This window comes from Stegostoma tigrinum, chromosome 19 (genome assembly GCF_030684315.1).
Source record: "Stegostoma tigrinum isolate sSteTig4 chromosome 19, sSteTig4.hap1, whole genome shotgun sequence".
NCBI classification, from domain to species: Eukaryota; Metazoa; Chordata; class Chondrichthyes; order Orectolobiformes; family Stegostomatidae; genus Stegostoma; species Stegostoma tigrinum.
In genome coordinates, this window is record NC_081372.1 from 2,595,723 (window position 1) to 2,617,931 (window position 22,209).

At 46.4% G+C, this 22,209-nt stretch overlaps 1 protein-coding gene across 5 annotated transcripts in view; it reads left to right on the plus strand.

Annotated features, from left to right (window-relative positions):
* Nucleotides 1-280: 280 nt before the first annotated feature.
* tox2 (TOX high mobility group box family member 2) overlaps nt 281-22,209 on the plus strand; it is a 203,793-nt gene continuing 181,864 nt past the window's right edge. For 4 of the 5 annotated variants that reach the window (XM_048550571.2, XM_048550572.2, XM_048550576.2 and 1 more), the window contains exon 1: nt 281-1,133. In XM_048550571.2, coding sequence (XP_048406528.1) covers nt 1,026-1,133 — 108 coding nt within the window. In that variant the 5' untranslated portion in view covers nt 281-1,025. Of the gene's footprint in view, nt 1,134-1,954; nt 2,214-22,209 lie in introns of those variants that run through there. The other variant, XM_048550574.2, reaches the window with a different exon arrangement.

Below are 22,209 nucleotides of genomic sequence, written 5' to 3' on the forward strand. Positions count from 1 at the left end.
AGGTCTTGCCTGGAAAAGTGGAAACTTTTAAAAACAAATTGAATGTTGTTCCACTGTCTTAACTGTATCCCTTTCCCCTCCCACCCACTCCCCGATCTACCCCCTTTCTCCGCTTGTTTGCTAGTTACTAACAGCAAAAGAACAGAAGCACTGTTTCACACGCATTCACTCCTCAGAGAAAGCAGGATCTACACGTTATAAGGCTGCCTGGCTGATGTTTACTCACTCCTTTATACCAGCAGTGCCCAGCTCTGCAGTGGTGACAGAAATGCTCTGACACGTCCCAGCGAGCACTCAAGTCTTTCTCTTCTCTCTCTCTCTCTCTCTCTGCTCCTGGTTGTGTCTTGTAACTGGGCTTGGAAAGGCCGGTTTAGGAGCTGAACTTAGGGATGTGCTGAAGGGTTTAGCCCGGCCGCGTACCCCTGCGTTAGAATCGCACTCCCGTGTGTTTGTGCTGCCTTTGGGGTGGGGGGTGGTGGTCAGCCATCGGATCAGCGTCTCTCATCTTGGGAGCAGTCTCACAGGAGATCCCCCCCACCCCACTCCATGTCCCTTGTAGTATCAGCAGAGGTCGCTTGGCTTTGAATGTGGAGAGAGAAGCGGCACAGAGCGAAACATTCCCAGGCATGGTGAGGACGAGGGGAGTGTGGGGGAGATAGAGCCTGAGAGACAAAGGAAACGAGCAGGACCAAACCTCAGCATTGAGCTGCAACAAAGTGCTGGCTTAGCCTCTGTGCTGCCTGAGAGTTTTCTGCGCGACTTTGCTGAGTTGCTCAATGCAATTCTGTTCAAAGTCTCTGTCTGCATCGGGGACTCGCATGAAGGCTGAACTATCGCAGACCACAAAACGGATGTGAGGCAAGGATGAACTGAATCTTACCCAGTTCTCTTTCTTTTGTTCCATCCGACAATAAGCGGCTGAGAGAGGGAGAGAGAGAGAGAGAGACCCAGCGAGCAAGAGGGAGAAAGACTAATCATTGAAGAGAAACATCTGCTTCCATGGTGTTGGTGATCTAGTCAGTGAGATGAATGTGAGATTTTATCCCACAGCCCCAGCAGCAGTAGGTACTCTGCCCACTGACCCAGCCTGCCTGGCATCGGCATCCTGCCTGGAACATTATTACTGCAACAAGGTAATCCGCACCGTCCTTTCACCTCCGGGGCTTCTCCTGTTGGCACTTGTTCCGCCGGGTTTGCCCGGGAGCTGGGCATTTTCAGAAGGTTCGCAAGCTGGCAGTTTTACCCAGAGAAGGTGCACCGAGTGTGTGTGCGGGCTGGCCGTGTGTGTCCGTGTACACATCCCTGCCTCCGGTGTGTGTGCATGACTGCAGTGTGTTCTCTGTGTGTGTTGCTTGGGACTGCTGAGTGTCTGCGAGCGTATGTGTGTATCTGTAAGTGTGCTGAAGTGTGTATGTTTATGTGAGTATGAGAGTGTTTGCATATGTGTGAGGATGTTGTGTATATGTGTGTGTATGTGTGAGTGCATATGTGTGTATATGTGTGCGTGTTTTTGGGAGTGTATATGAGTGCCTGTATGTGTTTTTTTTGTGTTTCTATGAGTGTATGTATATGAATGTGTATGTGTGTTTCTGTGTATGTGTGAGAGTTCATATGTGTGTCTGTATATGCGAGCGAGTATATGTTTGCGTTTCTGTGTGTGTATGTGTATGAGTGTGTGTATGTGTGTGTGTATGAGTGTGTGTATGTGTGTGTGAGTATGTGAGTGTATATGTTGTATGAGTGTGTGTGTGTGTATGTGTGTATGAGTGTGTGTGTATATGTGAGTGAGTGTGTGTATATGTGTGAGAGTGTGTGTGAGTGTATATGTGTGAGTGTGTGTGTGTGAGAGAGAGTGTGTGTGAGTGTGTACGGCAGTGTGAAGATATTGGATGTGGTCAGTTCTGATGATGAATTAGTCTGGATGGGAGCAGTCATGTCCCCAAGCTGTTATCTGGGATCCTCCTCCTTCTCTCTGAATGACACAGTAGCGGCTCGGAGCTTCTCGACTCCCACTGGCTTCAGTGCAACTTAGAGAGCGGACCCTGCTATTCCTTCCTGCGGTCCCTGCTCGGGCCGGCGCTACCAGCCAGTCCCGGTGCTTGTGCACTCGGTTCGGGGTTTTAGACCGAGGCCGGCAGTCTGCCCTGGGGACTCTCCCTGTCCGTTCCCATCTCCCGGCTTCTTTCCCATTCACTGCTGTGGACAGTCATCAGGTCAGTGTTTCATACAATCTCTCTCTCTCTCTCTCTCTGGGCGGCAGCAGGGTGAAAGTTTCTAACAAGATCTGGGCTCTGAGCAACAATCCCCCAAATCGTTAAGGAACAAATTCGGAGGGATTGTTTTTCAAAAAGAATTATTAATTCCCTGCAGCATCAGTTTCTGGGAGAATCGATCGAGACAGAGTGAGTGCGTAAGCAGCTTTGTTCTCAGGGAGAAGTCCACGAGGATGAAACGGGACCACAGGGACGAGAGAGAGAAAAAGATTTCCAATATTCATTCAGGAACGGAATTTTACTCCCTGCTCCATTTCACTGCATCGCCCCGACAGGGTTTTGGAACCGGTTGGCTGCTGGATATGTTGTTTTGTGTTTTTTATTAATTGTTAAAAAGTAATTACAAGAAAAGAGAAACTTTGTGGGGAGGGCAAGAGCTGGAGGGGGGAGAAGGAACTGAAACCCGGGCTTAGACGGTCAGCCACAGAGTTTACAAACTGCAAACGCTGTGAGAAAGGGGATGGGGTGGCTTGGGCTGAGGGGAGGCATGGTTCAGTTTCTGCAGCTGTATCCCCACCCCCGGGACACGCACTCTGTCCCTGTGTGTGTGTGTGTGTGTGTGTCCGTCCCACCCCGGGACATGCATTCTGTCCCTGTGTGTGTGTGCGTGTGAGTGTGTGTGTGTGTGTCTGTGTGTGTGGTGTGTGTGTGTGTGAGAGAGAGAGGCAGACACACACTGGCTGTCTCTGTGTGTGTGTGCACAGTACACTGATTGACCCTGTGTGTGTGAGTGTGTGTGTATGTATGTGTGTGTATGTTCGTGTCCCACCCCCGAAACATGCACTCTGTCCCTCTCTGTGTGTGTTTGTGTGTGTGTGTGTGTGTGTGTGTGTGTGTGTGTGTGTGTGTCTGTGTGTGTGTGTGTGTGTGTGTGTATGTGTGTGTTTGGGTGTGTGTGTGTGAGAGAGAGAGGCAGACACACACTGGCTGTCTCTGTGTGTGTGTGCACGATACACTGATTGACCCTGTGTGTGTGTATGTATGTATGTGTGTGTGTGTTTGTGTCCCACCCCCGAGACATGCACTCTGTCCCTCTGTGTGTGTGTTTGTGTGTGTGTGTGTGTGTGTGCGCGCGCGCGCGCTGTGCACTGATTGCCCCCTTGTTTGTGTGTGTGTGAGAGAGAGTTATCCTGGCAGTGTGATAAACTCACTGTTGCTCTCAATGTGTGGATTCCAGTCCAGCTGTGGTTATCATAACAATCCCCCATGGACTGGCACTATCACTGAGATCCTGCACAGAGCTCACACCTTCACTGGCACCAAGAGCTGTAACTGCAAACTATTCCATTGCCACATACCCTCACTGCAGCATATCGGACAGTCACTGACATGAGGGAGGGAGAGCGGAGATAAGGAGAAACTTCTTCAGCCAGAGAGTGGTGAATCTATGGAATTGACTGCCACAGAAGGCTGTGGAGGCCAGGTCACTGAGTACATTGAAGACTGAGATAGATAGGTTCTTGATTATCAAGAAGATCAAGGATTATGGGGAGAAAGTGGGAGAATGGGATTGAAGAACTTATCAAAGTGTAGAGCTGGATGAACACAGCAGGCCAAGCAGCATCTTAGGAGCACAAAAGCTGATGTTTCGGGGCTAGACCCGTCATCAGCAATGGGGGAGGGGACAGAAGGTCTGAAATAAATAGGGAAGCGGGGAGGCAAATCGAAGATGGATAGAGGAGAAGATAGGTGGAGAGGAGACAGACAAGTTAAAGAGGCAGGGATGGAGCCAGGAAAGGTGAGTGTAGGTGGGGAGGTTGGGAGGGGATAGGTCAGTCCAGGGACGACGGACAGGTCAAGGGGGCGGATGGTATCTTCTCCTCTATCCATCTTTGATCTGCCTCCCCCTCTCTCCCTATTTATTTCAGAATCCTCTCCCCCTCCCCCTTTTCTGATGAAGGGTCTAGGCCCGAAATGTCAGCTTTCCTGCTCCTAAGATGCTGCCTGGCCTGCTGTGTTCATCCAGCTTCACACCTTGTTATCTCAGATTCTCCAGCATCTGTAGTTCCCATTATCTCAGAAAAACTTATCAGTCATGATTGAATGGCGGAGCAGACTCGATGGGCCGAATGGCTTAATTTCTGCTCCTATGTCTTATGGTCTTATAGAATTGCGCAGGGAAACAGGAGTTTGTTTTATTACTTGGTGGGATGTTGGCATTGCTAACTGGGATGGCATTTATCACCCACCCCTGACTGTCCTCAGTAAGGTTGTGGTGATCTGTGGTCGAGAACTACTGCGGCTTGTATGGTGTAGTTAGACTCACAGAGTCCTTATGGAGGAAATTTCAGGATTCTGATCCAGCAATACATTTCCATGTCAGGATGGTGGGTGGTTTGGAGGGGAACTTGCAAGGGATGGTGTTCCCCTGTATCTGCTGCCCTTGTTTTTCCAGATAGAAGTGGTTGTGGGTTTGAAAGGTGCTGTCTGAGGATCTTTGGTGAATTTCTGCAGTGCATCTTGTAGACAGTACACACTGCTGCTACTGAGTGTCGGTGGGGGAGGGAGTGGGATGTTTGTGGATGTGATGCCAATCAAGCGGCTGCTTTGTCCTGGATGGTGTCAAACCTCTTGACTGTTATTGGGGCTGCACCCATCCAGGCAAGTGGGGATTATTCCATCACACTCCTGACTCGTGTCTTGTAGAGGGTGGACAGGCTTTGGGTAGTCAGGAAGTGAGTTACTTGCTACAGTATTCCCAGCTTCTGAAATGCTATTGTAGCCACAGATTTGGCTAAGATTATGCGTGCACCCAGAATAATTAGGTTCAGTTGACAGTTAGGAAGGCAGATGCAATGTTAACATTCACTTCAACAGGATTAAAATACAAGAGCCGAGATGTACTGCCGAGGCTGTATAAGGCTTTGGTCAGATCACATTGGGAATATCGTGAGCAGCTTTGGGCCCTGTATCTGAGGAAGGATGTGCTGGTGTTAGAGCGAGTCCAGAGGAGGTTTGTAAGAATGATTCTGGGGATGAAGGGCTTGACATATTGAGAACGGTTGAGAACTCTGTATTTGTGTGCGATGGAGTTTAGAAGGATGAGGGGGCAGCAGATTGAAACTTGGAGAATATTGAGAGATCTGGATAAAGTGGATGTGGAAAAGATATTTCTAGTAATGGGAGAGACTAGGATTTGATACCACTGCCTTAGAACGAAGGGATAACTCTTTAGAACTGAGATGGGAAGGACTTCTTCAGCCAGAGTGGGCTGGCATGGGCTGGGGGGTGGGGGGTGGTGGGTGGTGGAATCTATGGAACCCATTGCCACAGAGGGCAGTGGAGGCCACATCACTGAGTGTCTTTAAGATGGCAATAGATAGGTTCTTGGTTAGTGAGAGGATCAACGGTTACAGGGAGAAGGCAGGAGAATGGGGTGGAGAATCATATCAGACTTGGTTGTATGGTTGAGCTGACCTGATGGGCCAAATGGCCTAATTCTGCTCATGTGTCTAATGGGCTTCCATGATCTGAGGCTAAACGCTACATCTGTGGCAGTCAAATGAAATCAAAAGGCAGACAGAGCAGTGAACAAATGCTACACTACCAGCTTGACTAGTTTTATAATTCTTTGTCCCTTTGACCCGAAGAATGGTAACTGTGAATTGATTATGAACTTGAACCTTAAGCAGCAACTGGGGACAACAGGCTCCAGAGGTGATCTCACCAGCCAAACTGATTTGTTCATGGGGACAAACCACAGTAAATGTGATAATCAGTTTTAAAATTCAATTGGAATTATGATGCTGAGTATATTTACAAAGTAGGTATTGTTTTTCAAAATCATTGCAAAAATGGGAAAACTAAAAACCTCTAAAGGCAGCACCTTTGATCAGTGGAGCATTTAGCTGCACTTTCCTACCAGCCTTTGGAAGGCAATGTGAACCATGATGGGCAGTTTGTAGTAGATACACTCCATATACAAACAGGGGGAAAAAAGCTTTATGCATTCAGTAGTAGAATTGCCAAATTTAAGGGCACTTAAATGATCATTGGCTAATCATATGGATGATAATGGAATAGTGTAGGTTAGATGGGCTTCAGATTGGTTTCACAGGTCAGTGCAACATCGAGGGCTGAAGGGCCTGAACTGCGCTGTAATATTCTATGTTCTATGTACATATGTAACAGTGATGACACATTTGTGTCGCCTGTTCAAGTACATCAGTGTGTACATAATTAGAAATGCAGGACTGCATTTGGATGGCACCACTAGGAATATACATGGGTCCATATTTCCACATTAAAAAATAAATGCAGATAACAGTGTGTGAGTATCAGCGAACAAATAACAGTGCATAAGTATCAGTGTGCAGATAACAGTGTGTGAGTATCAGTGTGCAGATAACAGTGCGTGAGTATCAGCATGCAGATAACAGTGCATGAGTATCAGTGTGCAGATAAGTGTGTGAGTATCAGTGTGCTGATAACAGTGCATGAGTATCAGTGTGCAGATAACAGTGCATGAGTATCAGTGTGCTGATAGTGTGTGAGTATCAGTGCACAGATAACAGTGCGTGAGTATCAGTGTGCACATAACAGTGCGTGAGTATCAATGTGCAGATAATAGTGCATGAGTATCAGTGTGCAGATAACAGTGCGTGGGTATCAGTGTGCTGATGACAGTGTGTGAGTATCAGTGAGCAGATAACAGTGCGTGAGTATCAGTGTGCAGATAACAATGTGTGAGTATCAGTGCGCAGATAACAGTGCGTGATTATCAGTGTGCAGATAACAGTGTGCGAGTATCAGTGCGCAGATAACAGTGCGTGAGTATCAGTGTGCTGATAACAGTGTGTGAGTATCAGTGCACAGATAACAGTGCGTGAGCATCAGTGTGCACATAACAGTGCGTGAGTATCAATGTGCAGATAATAGTGCATGAGTATCAGTGTGCAGATAACAGTGCGTGGGTATCAGTGTGCAGATAACAATGTGTGAGTATCAGTGCGCAGATAACAGTGCGTGATTATCAGTGTGCAGATAACAGTGTGCGAGTATCAGTGCGCAGATAACAGTGCGTGAGTATCAGTGTGCTGATAACAGTGTGTGAGTATCAGTGCACAGATAACAGTGCGTGAGTATCAGTGTGCACATAACAGTGCGTGAGTATCAATGTGCAGATAATAGTGCATGAGTATCAGTGTGCAGATAACAGTGCGTGGGTATCAGTGTGCTGATGACAGTGTGTGAGTATCAGTGAGCAGATAACAGTGCGTGAGTATCAGTGTGCAGATAACAATGTGTGAGTATCAGTGCGCAGATAACAGTGCGTGATTATCAGTATGCAGATAACAGTGTGTGAGTATCAGTGCGCCGATAACAGTGCGTGAGTATCAGTGTGCAGATAACAGTGCGTGAGTATCAGTGTGATGATAACAGTGCATGAGTATCAGTGCGCAGATAACAGTGTGTGAGTATCAGTGTGCTGATAACAGTGCGTGAGTATCAGTGCGCAGATAACTGTGCGTGAGTATCAGTGTGCTGATAACAGTGCGTGAGTATCAGTGTGCTGATAACAGTGTGCGAGTATCAGTGTGCTGATAACAGCGCATGAGTATCAGTGTGCTGATGACAGTGTGTGAGTATCAGTGCGCAGATAACAGTGCGTGAGTATCAGTGTGCTGATAACAGTGCGTGATTATCAGTGTGCAGATAACAGTGCGTGAGTATCAGTGCGCAGATAACTGTGCGTGAGTATCAGTGTGCTGATAACAGTGCGTGATATCAGTGTGCAGATAACAGTGTGCGAGTATCAGTGCACAGATAACAGTGCGTGAGTATCAGTGTGCTGATAACAGTGCGTGAGTATCAGTGCGCAGATAACAGTGTGCGAGTATCAGTGCACAGATAACAGTGCGTGAGTATCAGTGTGCTGATGACAGTGTGTGAATATCAGTGTGCAGATAACAGTGTGTGAGTATCAGTGCGCCGATAACAGTGCGTGGTATCAGTGTGCAGATAACAGTGTGTGAGTATCAGTGTGCAGATAACAGTGCGTGAGTATCAGTGTGATGATAACAGTGCATGAGTATCAGTGCGCAGATAACAGTGCGTGAGTATCAGTGTGCAGATAACAGTGCGTGGGTATCAGTGTGCTGATGACAGTGTGTGAGTATCAGTGCGCAGATAACAGTGCGTGAGTATCAGTGTGCTGATAACAGTGCGTGAGTATCAGTGCGCAGATAACAGTGTGCGAGTATCAGTGCACAGATAACAGTGCGTGATATCAGTGTGCAGATAACAGTTCGTGAATATCAGTGTGCAGATAACAGTGCGCGAGTAACAGTGTGCAGATAAGAGTGCGTGAGTATCAGTGTGCAGATACCAGTGCGTGAGTATCAGTGCGCAGATAACAGCGTGTGAGTATCAGTGCGCAGATAACAGTGCGTGAATATCAGTGTGCAGATAACAGTGCAGGATGCAGATTTGTAAGATAAATTTAGCCAGAGGCTTTTGAACCAATACCAGCAGATGCAGTGGTCACAAAGCGTCGAGCTGGATGAACACAGCAGGCCAAGCAGCATCAGAGGAGCAGATGCAGTGAAGTTTCTGGGTGCATGTGTGAAGTACATTTCTGTAAATGTTTTGTTTCCTCCTCAAGGAGTTCTGAATCCAGTACAGCATTTTCTGTACTCTCTGCAAACATTATCATGGGTCCCAATGTAATGGCTCAGCCCATCCAAAATACACAAGAGCATTCAAGTACTTTTCAGGAAATTCAGAGTGAAGTTGGAGCCTTCTCATCATTTGTTTCATGGTAATGTGTGTGTATTTTTTATTAGATGGGAACCGCAGAAGTTGCTCTGTGCTGTGTCTTGCTGCTTGAGTACACACTGCCTCTCAGACTACTACTTCCTTTGCAAAATAATAGTTGAAACTTAAATTTACAAGCGGCTTTATTGTATAACTGTGGGAGGCATATGGGAGTTGTAATGTAATGCTCTGGTGGAGCAAAACAAAATTCATAACAATTAACAAAAACAGAAATTGCTGGAAAAACTCAGCAGGTCTTGCAGTGTCTGTAGAGAGAGAAACAGAGTTAACGTTCTGAATCCAGAACTGTAGAGAGGCAGAAAAGTGATGGGCTTTACGTTGTGGAGCAACACAGGGAGGAGCAAGTAGAGGTGAAGATCAGGGGAAAGTTAGACAGTGAGGGAGATTTGGATCAGATAGTGCACAGGACAAAAGGCAGAGGGGAAAGTCCACACAAAGGAAATGGCCCAGCCAACCTACAATGCAGGAGAATCTGAGAAAAGCTGGGGTCATGGTCTCTGTGTGTGCCGCTCCATGAGTACCTCTGTGTGTGTTTTATTGGTTTTTACTCTGGAACACAGGAATGCATCACACTGACAAGAGTTGTTGAAAGTGTGTGAGCAGGGTAACAAATTGGTCACTTGTGCAGATTGGAACGTTAGACCCACATATCAGATTCGATGGTTCTTCACTGCCTGTTGTTACTCCCCACTTCCAACAGTTTTATAACAGATAAATTAACGTGTACAGGAGAAACGTAAAGAAGTGCTTTCCTTTAAATGGCTGGTTAACTTTTCTGCTGCCTGTCTCATAACTGAGTTGTCTGGGACAGTCTCAGACAGTTGGAGCTCTCCAAGCTGCCCCTAACTGCTACTGACTACATTTTGTGCAAGATTTACCTTATGTTCAAGAAATTTTATCAATGATGCATTTGTGTTGGTGTTGCCATTGGACGTGTGGAGTATTCTTTGTATTTTAAACAAAACTGGCTCCACAGTTACAAGGACAGCACACACCAGGGCTACCAGCTGGGGGACAGTTCAATGGTATAAACTGACTGTTTAAAATAGACCACCAGGTTCTCACATCCAAAGAAGTGTATTTTGTGTCTCTGTATGTGTGTGGATGTGTTTGTATATGTGTGTGTGCGCGTGTGTGTGTGTGTGTGTGTATGTGTTGTATGTGTGTGTGTGTGCGTGTGTGTGTTGTATGTGTGTGTGTGTTTGCATGTGTGTGTGTTTGTGTTTGTATATGTGTGTGTGTTTGCATGTGTGTTGTGTGTTTGTATATGTGTGTGTGTTTGTATATGTTTGTATATGTATGTGTGTTTGCGTGTGTGTGTTTGCATGTGTGTATGTGTATGTGTGTTTGTATTTGTGTGTGTGTTTGTGTGTGTGTGTATGTGTGTGTTGGTATATGTATGTGTGCTTGTGTGTGTGTATGTATGTGTTTGCGTGTGTGTGTGTGTTTGTATATGTGTGCACATGTTTGTATGTGCGCACACGTGTTTGTATATGTGTGTGTGTGTGTGTGTGTGTGTATGCGTGCACATGTTTGTATATGTGTGCCTGTGTGTTTTATGTGAAAGCTTTTATTTTTTTTTGCCTGAAAACGTGATTGTGATTCAAGGCGCATCGAACAGCTTATGTTTATGACTCAAAAACAAATTTGATTTTGGGTGATGACAGCTAGTGTCCACCTTTCACTGTCCAATTCAGGAGATTCTCTTTAGCAGCTGGCTGGGGATGAGTGCCTGTGTCACTAGAAGCAGAGACTGGCTAAACAGCGGTCCTTAGTCTCTTGAGGAATGCCTTCAGCAAACAGAGTGGATGGAGACTGGATCCAATGTGTTAATCATCAAGCTTGGGCACATCAGAGTGAGGAGAATGCAATTAGAAAGGTTTGATGAGTTGTGTTTTAACAAACTCGTCTGAACTGATCTGGGAAAATGAAATGAGAAATTTGTGGCCCAGCCCTGGGAAGATACACCTGCCAAATCAGAACAAAAATATTCACAGGACTGCAAACAACTGAATTGTTTGTGAGTGAGCCAGCTTCCTCCCCATCCCCCGATCTGTTTCTGACATTCTTTTGTGTGCTTGATGATATCTCAGTGAATGTCACACTCAGTGACAGCAATCAATGCACTTTACAATTTATATTTTATTCATATATTTTTATCCACATATATATCAGTATCTTCTGTACTGATAAATATAGATTCATTTAAATCTGTCTATATTTCTCTCATGTCTGTCAAGGGAAAAGAATAACTATTTCACTTTACAATGCAGCCCCTGCCAATGTTCCAGCTGGGGCCAGTAGTGCTGAGATAAGGTTAGTGGGCCATTCCTTCCCGTTCTGTTCTTGGACCATTGTTTCTGCAGAGCTGATGGCCATATTTTCTCTAATTGCAGTCACTTCATCCAGAAATAGTCACTGTCAGAAGGATGATGCAATATGATGATAATTCTGAAACAATTTACTCCTCGTTCACAAACAGTGAGCAGGGAGACCCACCTTTCCAGAAGTCTCTATTGGCCTCCCCTCCCACAGGAGGAGTCTATTCAGCTCATCATGTTTGTAGCACCATTCAGTTAAACTGTGACTCATTATATCTGCAACCTCTTCACCCGCCTTAGCTCCAAATCCTTCCCCTCTTACCAAACAGCCTGGAGAGTCCCAGTTCACCTCTCATATCTACAAAAGTCAGGGAATGTTTTTATTGGTCTCTATGTGAGAGAGTGCTTACTGACTGTCTTCACAAGTGGCCTAACTCTTAATTTGATCCCAGACACCTGGGAAAAGGGAAACAATTTTGACTTACTTTAATATTTTTAAACACCTTTGTCAGATCCCCCCCAATCTCTGAACTTCAGTGCACTACTGGATAAATTAATGCAACTTGGCCTCAATAACTAGCCCTCTAGGCAGAACCTGTTTCCTCCCAGTGGGGTGTGAATAGGGCTCAGCACAGATGCAACAGCGCTGCCTCACTCCTTCACTCTCTCAGTCCCTCACTCCCTCAGCTCAAACAGAGTGTGACTCTCAGAGGAAAAAATGCAGAAGTTGCAGAAGAGCCAGGTTAGCAGAGGTGGAGAAAGGGTTAGGGTAGCAGGGGGAATTAGGGTACTGAGGTCAGTTTCGTGATAGCTGAAGGGACGGTGACCAATGATCAGGTGCACAAGGGGTTAGAATGGCAGGAACACAGAGACCCTGAAATGTTGATGAGCTGGAGGAGGTCACAGAAACAGGGAGCATGAGGCTATCAAACACAAGGATGAGAATTTTTGAACAAATGTACTCAGCTCCAGGGAGTTAGTGTCGGTGAGTGGTGGTGGGAGAATGAGGCTGTTATTCAGCAGATTGTAATAACAATCAGATGCAAGAAGAAAAATATTTTCCATAAGGACGGTACTTGCAGTATGCAACATCTTTTCAAGACAGGACATATCAAACTGCTCTATCCAGAGTCCCTTTGAAGTGCCATCTGTGATTCACTAAAGAACAGAAATGCTTAGTTGTATGACATTTGAAAACACTGTCTTGCTTTCGAGACACTATGTAGCCAAAAGGCAATCTAATATGTCTTACAATGTAATGAATTGAAGGACATTTTCCCAGTACTTAAGGATCAGCAATCTGCTGCAAAATTGCACAATTATTGAGGACTGTCTTCACGTTGAAGCTGCTCAATAACATTTCAGATTTGTTGGATCCACGGACTGTACATTGTGGTTTGTTTTGTTGAAGGTGACTTCAATATTCCGCCCCCTCCCACCCCCCAGAAATACTCACATGCCCAGTGACCATCAACAGGAGCCAGACCAGTAACCAGTGAGCTCTGATTCTAAAACTAGAGGGCAAGGTTTAAGGTGAGAGGAGAAAGATTTAAAAGGGACCCAAGGGGCAACTTTTTCGTGCAGAGCGCAGTGTGGGTATGGAATGAGCTGCCAGAGGAAGTGTTGGAGGCTGGTACAATTACAGCATTTAAAAGGCACCTGGATGGGTACATGAATAGGAAGGGCTCGGAGGGATATGGGCCAAATGCCAGCAAATGGGACTAGATTAATTTGGGATGTCTGGTCAGCTTGGATGAGTTGAACCTAAGGGTCTGTTTTGTGCTGTATGACTCCATGATGCTATAATTTACAGTTACTTTGGGAGGAGAGGTAGTCTAATGGGGCTGATCATTGCTCTGCCATATTGAATGGCAGTCAGCTGCAAGTAGCTTGGATAAAATTATTAATAGGTCATTCATTTTGATTGCAGTCTTATAGAAAGAAAGCACTTACATTGATAGTTGGGAGAGAGTGCCTGGTGATAGTGTCCCTGGGCTAGTGATCCAGAATCCCAGGCCAAATTCTGATGATTTAGGTCGGAATGCCACCAGAGCAGATGGTGACATTTAAATTTAATTTAAAAAAGAACTAGAATGAAAAGCTAGCCTAAAAGTGACCATGCAACTATTAGTGATTGTTATAAAAACCTATCTAACTCACTAATTCTGTTTTGGGAAGGAAATCTGACATCCTTACTTGGTCTGGAGTACATGTGACTCCAGTCCCACAACAACGTGGTTGACTCTAAACAATGTAGGGGCTGGAGGTTACAGAGAAAGGGAGGGGATGTAGGGTCTGGAAGTGGTTGCAGAGATAGGGAAGGATATAGGGACTGGAGGAGGTTACAAAGATAGGGAGGGGTGTAGAAGCTGGAGATTTTTACAAAGATAGGAAGGGGTTGGAGGGACTGGAAGAGGTGACACGGATAGGGAGGAGTCTAGGGGATGGAGATCACATCTCTTCAACACTTTTCCCTTCATCTACCTCTGCAATGTAATCCTCAAAGTTGCTGCTTTAACCACTAAACCCTGGAGATTAATTCCACAATAATAAAATGTGAGGCTGGATGAACACAGCAGGCCAAGCAGCATCTCAGGAGCACAAAAGCTGACGTTTCGGGCCTAGACCCTTCATCAGAGAGGGGGATGGGGGGAGGGAACTGGAATAAATAGGGAGAGAGGGGGAGGCGGACCGAAGATGGAGAGTAAAGAAGATAGGTGGAGAGAGTGTAGGTGGGGAGGTAGGGAGGGGATAGGTCAGTCCAGGGAAGACGGACAGGTCAAGGAGGTGGGATGAGGTTAGTAGGTAGCTGGGGGTGCGGCTTGGGGTGGGAGGAAGGGATGGGTGAGAGGAAGAACCGGTTAGGGAGGCAGAGACAGGTTGGACTGGTTTTGGGATGCAGTGGGTGGGGGGGAAGAGCTGGGCTGGTTGTGTGGTGCAGTGGGGGGAGGGGATGAACTGGGCTGGTTTAGGGATGCAGTAGGGGAAGGGGAGATTTTGAAACTGGTGAAGTCCACATTGATACCGTATGGCTGCAGGGTTCCCAGGCGGAATATGAGTTGCTGTTCCTGCAACCTTCGGGTGGCATCATTGTGGCAGTGCAGGAGGCCCATGATGGACATGTCATCAAGAGAATGGGAGGGGGAGTGGAAATGGTTTGCGACTGGGAGGTGCAGTTGTTTGTTGCGAACTGAGCGGAGGTGTTCTGCAAAGCGGTCCCCAAGCCTCCGCTTGGTTTCCCCAATGTAGAGGAAGCCGCACCGGGTACAGTGGATGCAGTATACCACATTGGCAGATGTGCAGGTGAACCTCTGCTTAATGTGGAATGTCATCTTGGGGCCTGGGATGGGGGTGAGGGAGGAGGTGTGGGGACAAGTGTAGCATTTCCTGCGGTTGCAGGGGAAGGTGCCGGGTGTGGTGGGGTTGGAGGGCAGTGTGGAGCGAACAAGGGAGTCATGGAGAGAGTGGTCTCTCCGGAAAGCAGACAGGGGAGGGGATGGAAAAATGTCTTGGGTGGTGGGGTCGGATTGTAAATGGCGGAAGTGTCGGAGGATAATGCGTTGTATCCGGAGGTTGGTAGGGTGGTGTGTGAGAACGAGGGGGATCCTCTTGGGGCGGTTGTGGTGGGGGCGGGGTGTGAGGGATGTGTCGCGGGAAATGCGGGAGACGCGGTCAAGGGCGTTCTCGATCACCGTGGGGGGAAAGTTGCGGTCCTTAAAGAACTTGGACATCTGGGATGTGCGGGAGTGGAATGTCTTATCGTGGGAGCAGATGCGGCGGAGGCGGAGGAATTGGGAATAGGGGATGGAATTTTTGCAGGAGGGTGGGTGGGAGGAGGTGTATTCTAGGTAGCTGTGGGAGTCGGTGGGCTTGAAATGGACATCAGTTACAAGCTGGTTGCCTGAGATGGAGACTGAGAGGTCCAGGAAGGTGAGGGATGTGCTGGAGATGGCCCAGGTGAACTGAAGGTTGGGGTGGAAGGTGTTGGTGAAGTGGATGAACTGTTCGAGCTCCCCTGGGGAGCAAGAGGCGGCGCCGATACAGTCATCAATGTACCGGAGGAAGAGGTGGGGTTTGGGGCCTGTGTAGGTGCGGAAGAGGGACTGTTCCACGTAACCTACAAAGAGGCAGGCATAGCTGGGGCCCATGCGGGTGCCCATGGCCACCCCCTTAGTCTGTAGGAAGTGGGAGGAGTCAAAAGAGAAGTTGTTGAGTGTGAGGACGAGTTCAGCTAGGCGGATGAGAGTGTCGGTGGAGGGGGCCTGGTCGGGCCTGCGGGACAGGAAGAAGCGGAGGGCCTTGAGGCCATCTCCATGCGGAATGCAGGTGTACAGGGACTGGACGTCTTCTTTACTCTCCATCTTCGGTCCGCCTCCCCCTCTCTCCCTATTTATTCCAGTTCCCTCCCCCCAACCCCCTCTCTGATGAAGGGTCTAGGCCCGAAACGTCAGCTTTTGTGCTCCTGAGATGCTGCTTGGCCTGCTGTGTTCATCCAGCCTCACATTTTATTATCTTGGAATCTCCAGCATCTGCAGTTCCCATTATCTCAGATTAATTCCACAGTTTGACAACTCTCTGTGAAGTAGTTTCCCCTATTGTTACTTATAAATTTCTTGTATTTAAATATATCTGTGGCCTTCAGCCTCTTTTCTTAACCTTTCAACTGTTAGAGACAGTCTATTTCCGTTGAACCTGTCCTATCCTTTCATCGTTCTGGGCTGTCCTGGTGAAATAGGCACAGTTTTTGAAGATTTTCTCTGTGTTTGCTCAAAGCAGGTTGTGAGTGGGTGAAATACAAAATCTCAAAAGCCTCTTATCTCCCTCCTTTACCTTGAGGCCCGATCTGATACGCACAGCATTCAAACCCAGGGCACATGACAGTGACCCACCGGAATCTTGTTGTTCCGCTCCTGTTTAATTTGAATGTTCAGCATGAATTCTGTAAATGTTCCTCAATGGGTGGTCAGGTTTCTAAATGCGAACATATCATTGTGCGAGTGTTGTGTGTGTCTATTTCTTGGCATGAGTCTGTAACGGGGGCCATCCTTGACTGTCCTTGTGTGTGTGTGTGTGATTTCTGCCAGCAGTGCCCACCATATCTGTTGACAGTCAGTATATGCATTGTGTGTGTTATCCTGCACACATTCCGGGAACACTTGTATGATTTCTGAACGCGGAACTCGTGATAAAAGAGCTTCCTTTAATGGTCACTGAACGTCTGTCTCCCTGGATGGTGTCGGTGCTCCATTGTGGTACGCTGGTCTCCAGACATGCTTTAATCAATTACTTTGTGGTAAATTCAAATGCACCGATCTATAGAATTCAAAACAATGCTGTTTACGTACAGAAAGTGTATCGTCACTGGCAATGCCAAGTCTCTATTTGATAAATACAGGGTCCGAGGTAATAGCTTTGTTTCTTCATTATACGGATATAAATCCAGATATTTTAAGAGTGTAAACATGGATTAAGTGCCAATACTGCACTGAGAGAAGGGAAGAATATATCTTTATTGCAGTTAATTGTATCCTGCAAGCCTGTACTTTCACTCTGCGAGGATTGTCAAAATAGCCTGTCAGCTTTGTTTAGTGTTGCAGGACTGCTCAGGGAGCTCAATAAAAATTGCACATTTAAACCACCCACATTAACCCTTTAAGAAGCACTACAATTAATTTAAAATTGGCATGTTATACGATGAGATTATGAATTAGGAAGAATGGTATGTGTACATTGTGAGTGTGTGCCTGCGGGTTTGTGTATGCACCTGCAAATGTGCAGATTGACATCTCTCCCATACGCACACACACACTTCCACAGACACTCTCCCACACACACTCTAAGGCACAAACTCCTACACACACTCCCACATACACATAAGCCCACACACACTTCTACACACACGCTCTTTCACATTCAGACACTCTCCCACACACACTCCAACACACAAACTCCTACACATACTCCTACAAGCATGCATGCCCACACACACTTCCACACAGTCTCATACACACACACACACACACACACACACACACACACTCCAACACAAATCTCTCACATATACTAACACACACACGCTTCCACACAGCCTCATACACACACACACACTCCGACACAAATCTCTCACATATACTAACACACACATACGTCCACACAGTCTCATACACACACACACACACTCCAACACAAATCTCCCACATATACTAACACACACACACACACTTCCACACAGTCTCATACACACACATACACTCCGACACAAATCTCCCACATATACTAACACACACATACTTCCACACAGTCTCATTCACACACACACACACTCCGACACAAATCTCTCACATATACTAACACACACACACTTCCACACAGTCTCATACACACACACACTCCGACACAAATCTCTCACATATACTAACACACACACACTTCCACTCAGTCCCACACACACACTCTCTGACACAAATCTCCCACATACACGAATATGAATTGTTGAACAGTGCAGTTTTACCTTGCACAGTCTGCCTGAGAGAAAGAATGGAAATGAAAGGCAATTCTGAAGGATTGAGCTTTCTAAATGCATGGAGAGTTTCAGTTTGGAGAGGAATGCTCAGCAGTGAAAGATAAAGTTGTTCTTGCCTCTGAACGGTATCATCCTGAAACCCGCTTTATTGTCTTTTTTGAGACTTCCACAAAATGTGGATCATTTCAGTGGATTGTATTGCCAGTTATGAGAATGTAGAGCACAGTGTGCAGTGTGGGTACAGTCGCACACTTGGCTCAGTGTTCTGTACCTCCAGAGGTGCTCCGATAAATCATCTGGAGCTGTGACCTCACATTACACGGGAAAAGGCTTCGGTCTGTGAAAATGACACAAAACAAATGAGTTTTTGGCACTTTGAGACGGAAGCAAAGAAAAACTAAGTTGTGCAAAAACTAAAAATACACCAGAGTGTGGCAAACGTGGCTGCGAGCAACACAGAAGGTTTTATTCTGCACATTTTCACTGCAGTTGAGTTTAAGCCTTGTTACAGAGGAGTCCAGGCTGCACTAGTATACCTTCACCATTGACAGCTCAGCTCATCTTAGCATCCCGTAGCACAGCACCAGAGAATCTGTCCTCGCAGATATTAGCCATCCAACTGTGGGAGCAAGAGCAAAATTTGGGAGACCAGGCTTGTTAAAGATGCAAATATTGACTGTGTTGTGAAGTAAGCATCAGTCACCACCTCCCCAAAATGTCTTATTTACTGTTTTAGCAATTTTAACAAGGCACAGAGACTACTTGAAGCTCCCCTCGGGTTGGTCTGTATTTCCAACCTACAGAAAGATTAACTCCAGGTTACACCCACTCTCCCTGCAGTGTGAATGTTGCAGGAAAATGTTGATATTTCTCATCAACTCCAATGGCTGAGAGAGTGTGGCCACCATCCACTTGCTGAGCTGTATACACAGTCCACTCCTCAAGGTGGTGCAGTTCCCTTCGCATCCACTGTCCATCCTCACCAGGGAGAAGTGACCACTTGCTCTAAGTCTGGGAGTTGGTGGTGTCGAGATAAGGTCACTGCACTGGGCATTCCAATCCCAATGTTCTGGTGGCCTGGGTTCAAATCCTCCCTGGCAGATAGTGGAATTTTAAAAAGAATCTGCAACAAAAGCTGTTTCAGAGATAGTAGGAACTGCAGGTGCTGGAGAATCTGAGATAACAAGGTGCAGAGCTGGATGAACACAGCAGGCCAAGCAGCATCAGAGGAGCAGGAAAGCTGACATTTCAAGCCTAGACACTTCTTCAGAAATGAAGACCCTTCTGAAGAAGTGTCTAGGCCTGAAACGTCAGCCTTCCTGCTCCTCTGATGCTGCTTGGCCTGCTGTGTTCATCCAGCTCTGCACCTTGTTTTCTCTGCAACAAAAGCTGACTGGTGACCATGAAACCATTGTCAAATGTTGAAAAAACTCATCAGGTCCTTTAGGGGAAATCTACCATCCTTACCTGATTGGGCCTATGTTCAAGGGAGGATTATGGACAGTCATTAAATGCAGGCCCAGCCAGTGACACGGATATCCCATGAATGAATATTTCTGAAAACTGCTGCCCCAATGGAGTAAACTTCAGGATGAGACAGGAAGGAAGGGAGAAAGCAGAAAATATGGCAAAGCCTGAGGATCGAAACCTGATCCACAAAACCTGCCGTTCTGAATTGGAAATGTCCCAGCTCCATCAGCCATGATCGCGGCATTCGACTCATTGCTGTCTGTGTTTAGGAGACAGCCTGCTTATAGGAAGGAGGTTATTTGGCTGGAGAAGGTTCAGATAAGATTTACCAGGAGTTTGCCAGGAGTGAAAGGTTAGAGCTCTAGGGAGAGGCCGGGTAGGCTAGGACCTTTTTTCACTGGGGTGTAGGAGGTTGAGGAGTAACTCTACAGAGGTTTATAAAATCATGAGGGACATAGATAAGATGAATGACAGGTGTCTTTTCCCAAAGCTGAGGGAATTCAAGACCAAGAGGAATATTTTTAATGTGAGAGGAGAAAGGTTTGAAACGGTCACGGGTGGCAACTTTTTTACACAGAGAGTGGTTTATGTGTGGAATGAACTTCCAGAGGAAGTGGTGGATGTGGATACACATACAACATTTAAAAGACCATTTGGATAGGAACATGAATGGGAAAAGATTGGAGGGACATGGGCCAGGAGCAGGCAGGTGGGACTAGTTTAGACTGGGAACATGGCTGGACCGAAAGAGCTGTTTCCATGTTGTATGACTCTATGACTTTTTATATGATTAGATCCCCTACAGTGTGCTCTTATTGTTTAGTAAACAGGAGCCTTCGGGATAAAATGTCATGTTTACTCCTACATTACTGTGATGATTACTATCTGGCCTCTGGGGAGTCATGTGAAATGCTGAAGGAATGGTTTCAGAGGTTAGATGGAGAATGGTCAATCCACCTGGGGTTAGTTCCCAGGGTAGAGGGTTTTCGAGGGTTCCTTGAGCCCCTGAGAGGATGAAGGGGGCAAGGTTGTTGGCATGGTAACCTGTCCCCGCTGGGAAATGAGATTGTACTGAATGTTAACGTGGAACTCAGAAAGGAGGAGATGGAATCTCCAGTCAGTGAAAGCTTGACTTCTGCATCTTCTGATTCTATACAGCAGTGATTTACCACTTTATACATGTCGCCTGTGTCCATGTCACACTGGTGTGGGGGGAGTAGCCGTGATGAGTAACTTGAGGTAAGCTATTTCTCACACTTCACCCTTCAGCAATGCTATGGAATTGGCTTTAGAGTGAATTTGACTGATCTACCAGCTGCCAGAGGATGTGGTGAATTAGTTCAGAGCTAGTACAGACTGAGCACTTTCTTTTCATGATTTGTGAGAACTTGCCAGGAATCTGCATTGTCATTCTGATCAGCGAGGACAGTAACAGAAATGTTAAAAGCAAGAGACTGCAGGCACTAGGAATCTGAAACAAAAAAAACTCAGCAGGCCTGGCAGCATCTGTGGAGAGAGAAACTGAGTTAATATTTTAGATCAGCACCTTTCTTATGGAAGAAAGTATTCCAGGCTATTCCCACAAGGGGTGTGAGGAGTGGGATGTAATTAGGAATCAGGATAGTGGACAGTGGCCTGCAAATGCCGTCCAAAGAAAACTATTTTACTGAGCAGTGATAAATGATACATGTTCCAGCTGTGGTGGTTACTGAGAGAGTAAAATCAGGAGAAATAGGAATTAGCAGCTGAGCTTCAATGACAGTTTTACAAATGCTCAGTGCATTTTGGTGAAGTTCCTTCCTGTTTCTTTGAAGAAAACCTATTGTTGGTTCCTGCATGTTGCACATATCTTTAAAGGTAATGGTATAGGTTCAGATAACAACATCCTTGTGTTTTGCATCGTGGACGGTCCATCTTTCAATCAGGATCTTTGAGACTGGCTACACCTTCTGTCAATTTACTCACTTCCTTCCTCAACTATGGCACACACCCACACATCCCTATCTGCTACATCACAGGGAAAACAGGAGCCACAAGAGGCCATTCAGCCCTTCGAACCTGTTCCACTATTCAATATGACCATCCAGCTCAGTCCCCCCATTCCTGCTTTCTACCCCCATACCCTTTGATCCCATCAGCCCTAAGATGGAGGTTTATAAAATCATGAGGGGCACAGAGATGGTAAGTAGAGAACGTCTTTTCTCCAGGGTGGGGGAGTCCAAAGTGAGAGGGCATGGGTTTGAGGCAAGAGAGAAAAAATTTAAAAGGGACCTCAGGGGCAACTTTTTCGCACAGAGGGTGGTGCGTGTATGGAATGAGCTGCCAGAGGAAGTGGTGGAGGCTGGTACAGTTACAGCATTTAAAAGGCATCCGGATGGGTACATGGATAGGAAAGGTTTAGAGGGATATGGGCCAAATGCTGGCAAATGGAACCAGAATAATTTAGGAAATCTGGTCAGCATGGACAAACTAGAGAAAAGGGTCTGTTTTCGTACTGTACAGCTCTATGACTCTATGACTGACTGTATCAACATTCAATGTTGTATTGTCAACTGCTTCCTGTGACAGAGAATTACACAGGCTTTCCATTATCTGGGTGATGAAATTTCTCCTCATCCCAGTGCTGATGGGGCACACCCCTGTATCCTTAGACTGAGGGTGTATGTGTGTGTATAAGTGTGTGTGTGCATGTGTGTGTGTGAGAGAGAGAGTGCGTGTGTGAGTGTGTGTATGTGTGTGTGTGTGTGTGTGTGAGAGAGAGAGTGTGTGATGGTGTGTTTGTGAGTGTGTGTGTGTGTGTGTGTGTCTGAGTGTGTGTGTGTGTGTGTGTACATTTTGTGTCTGA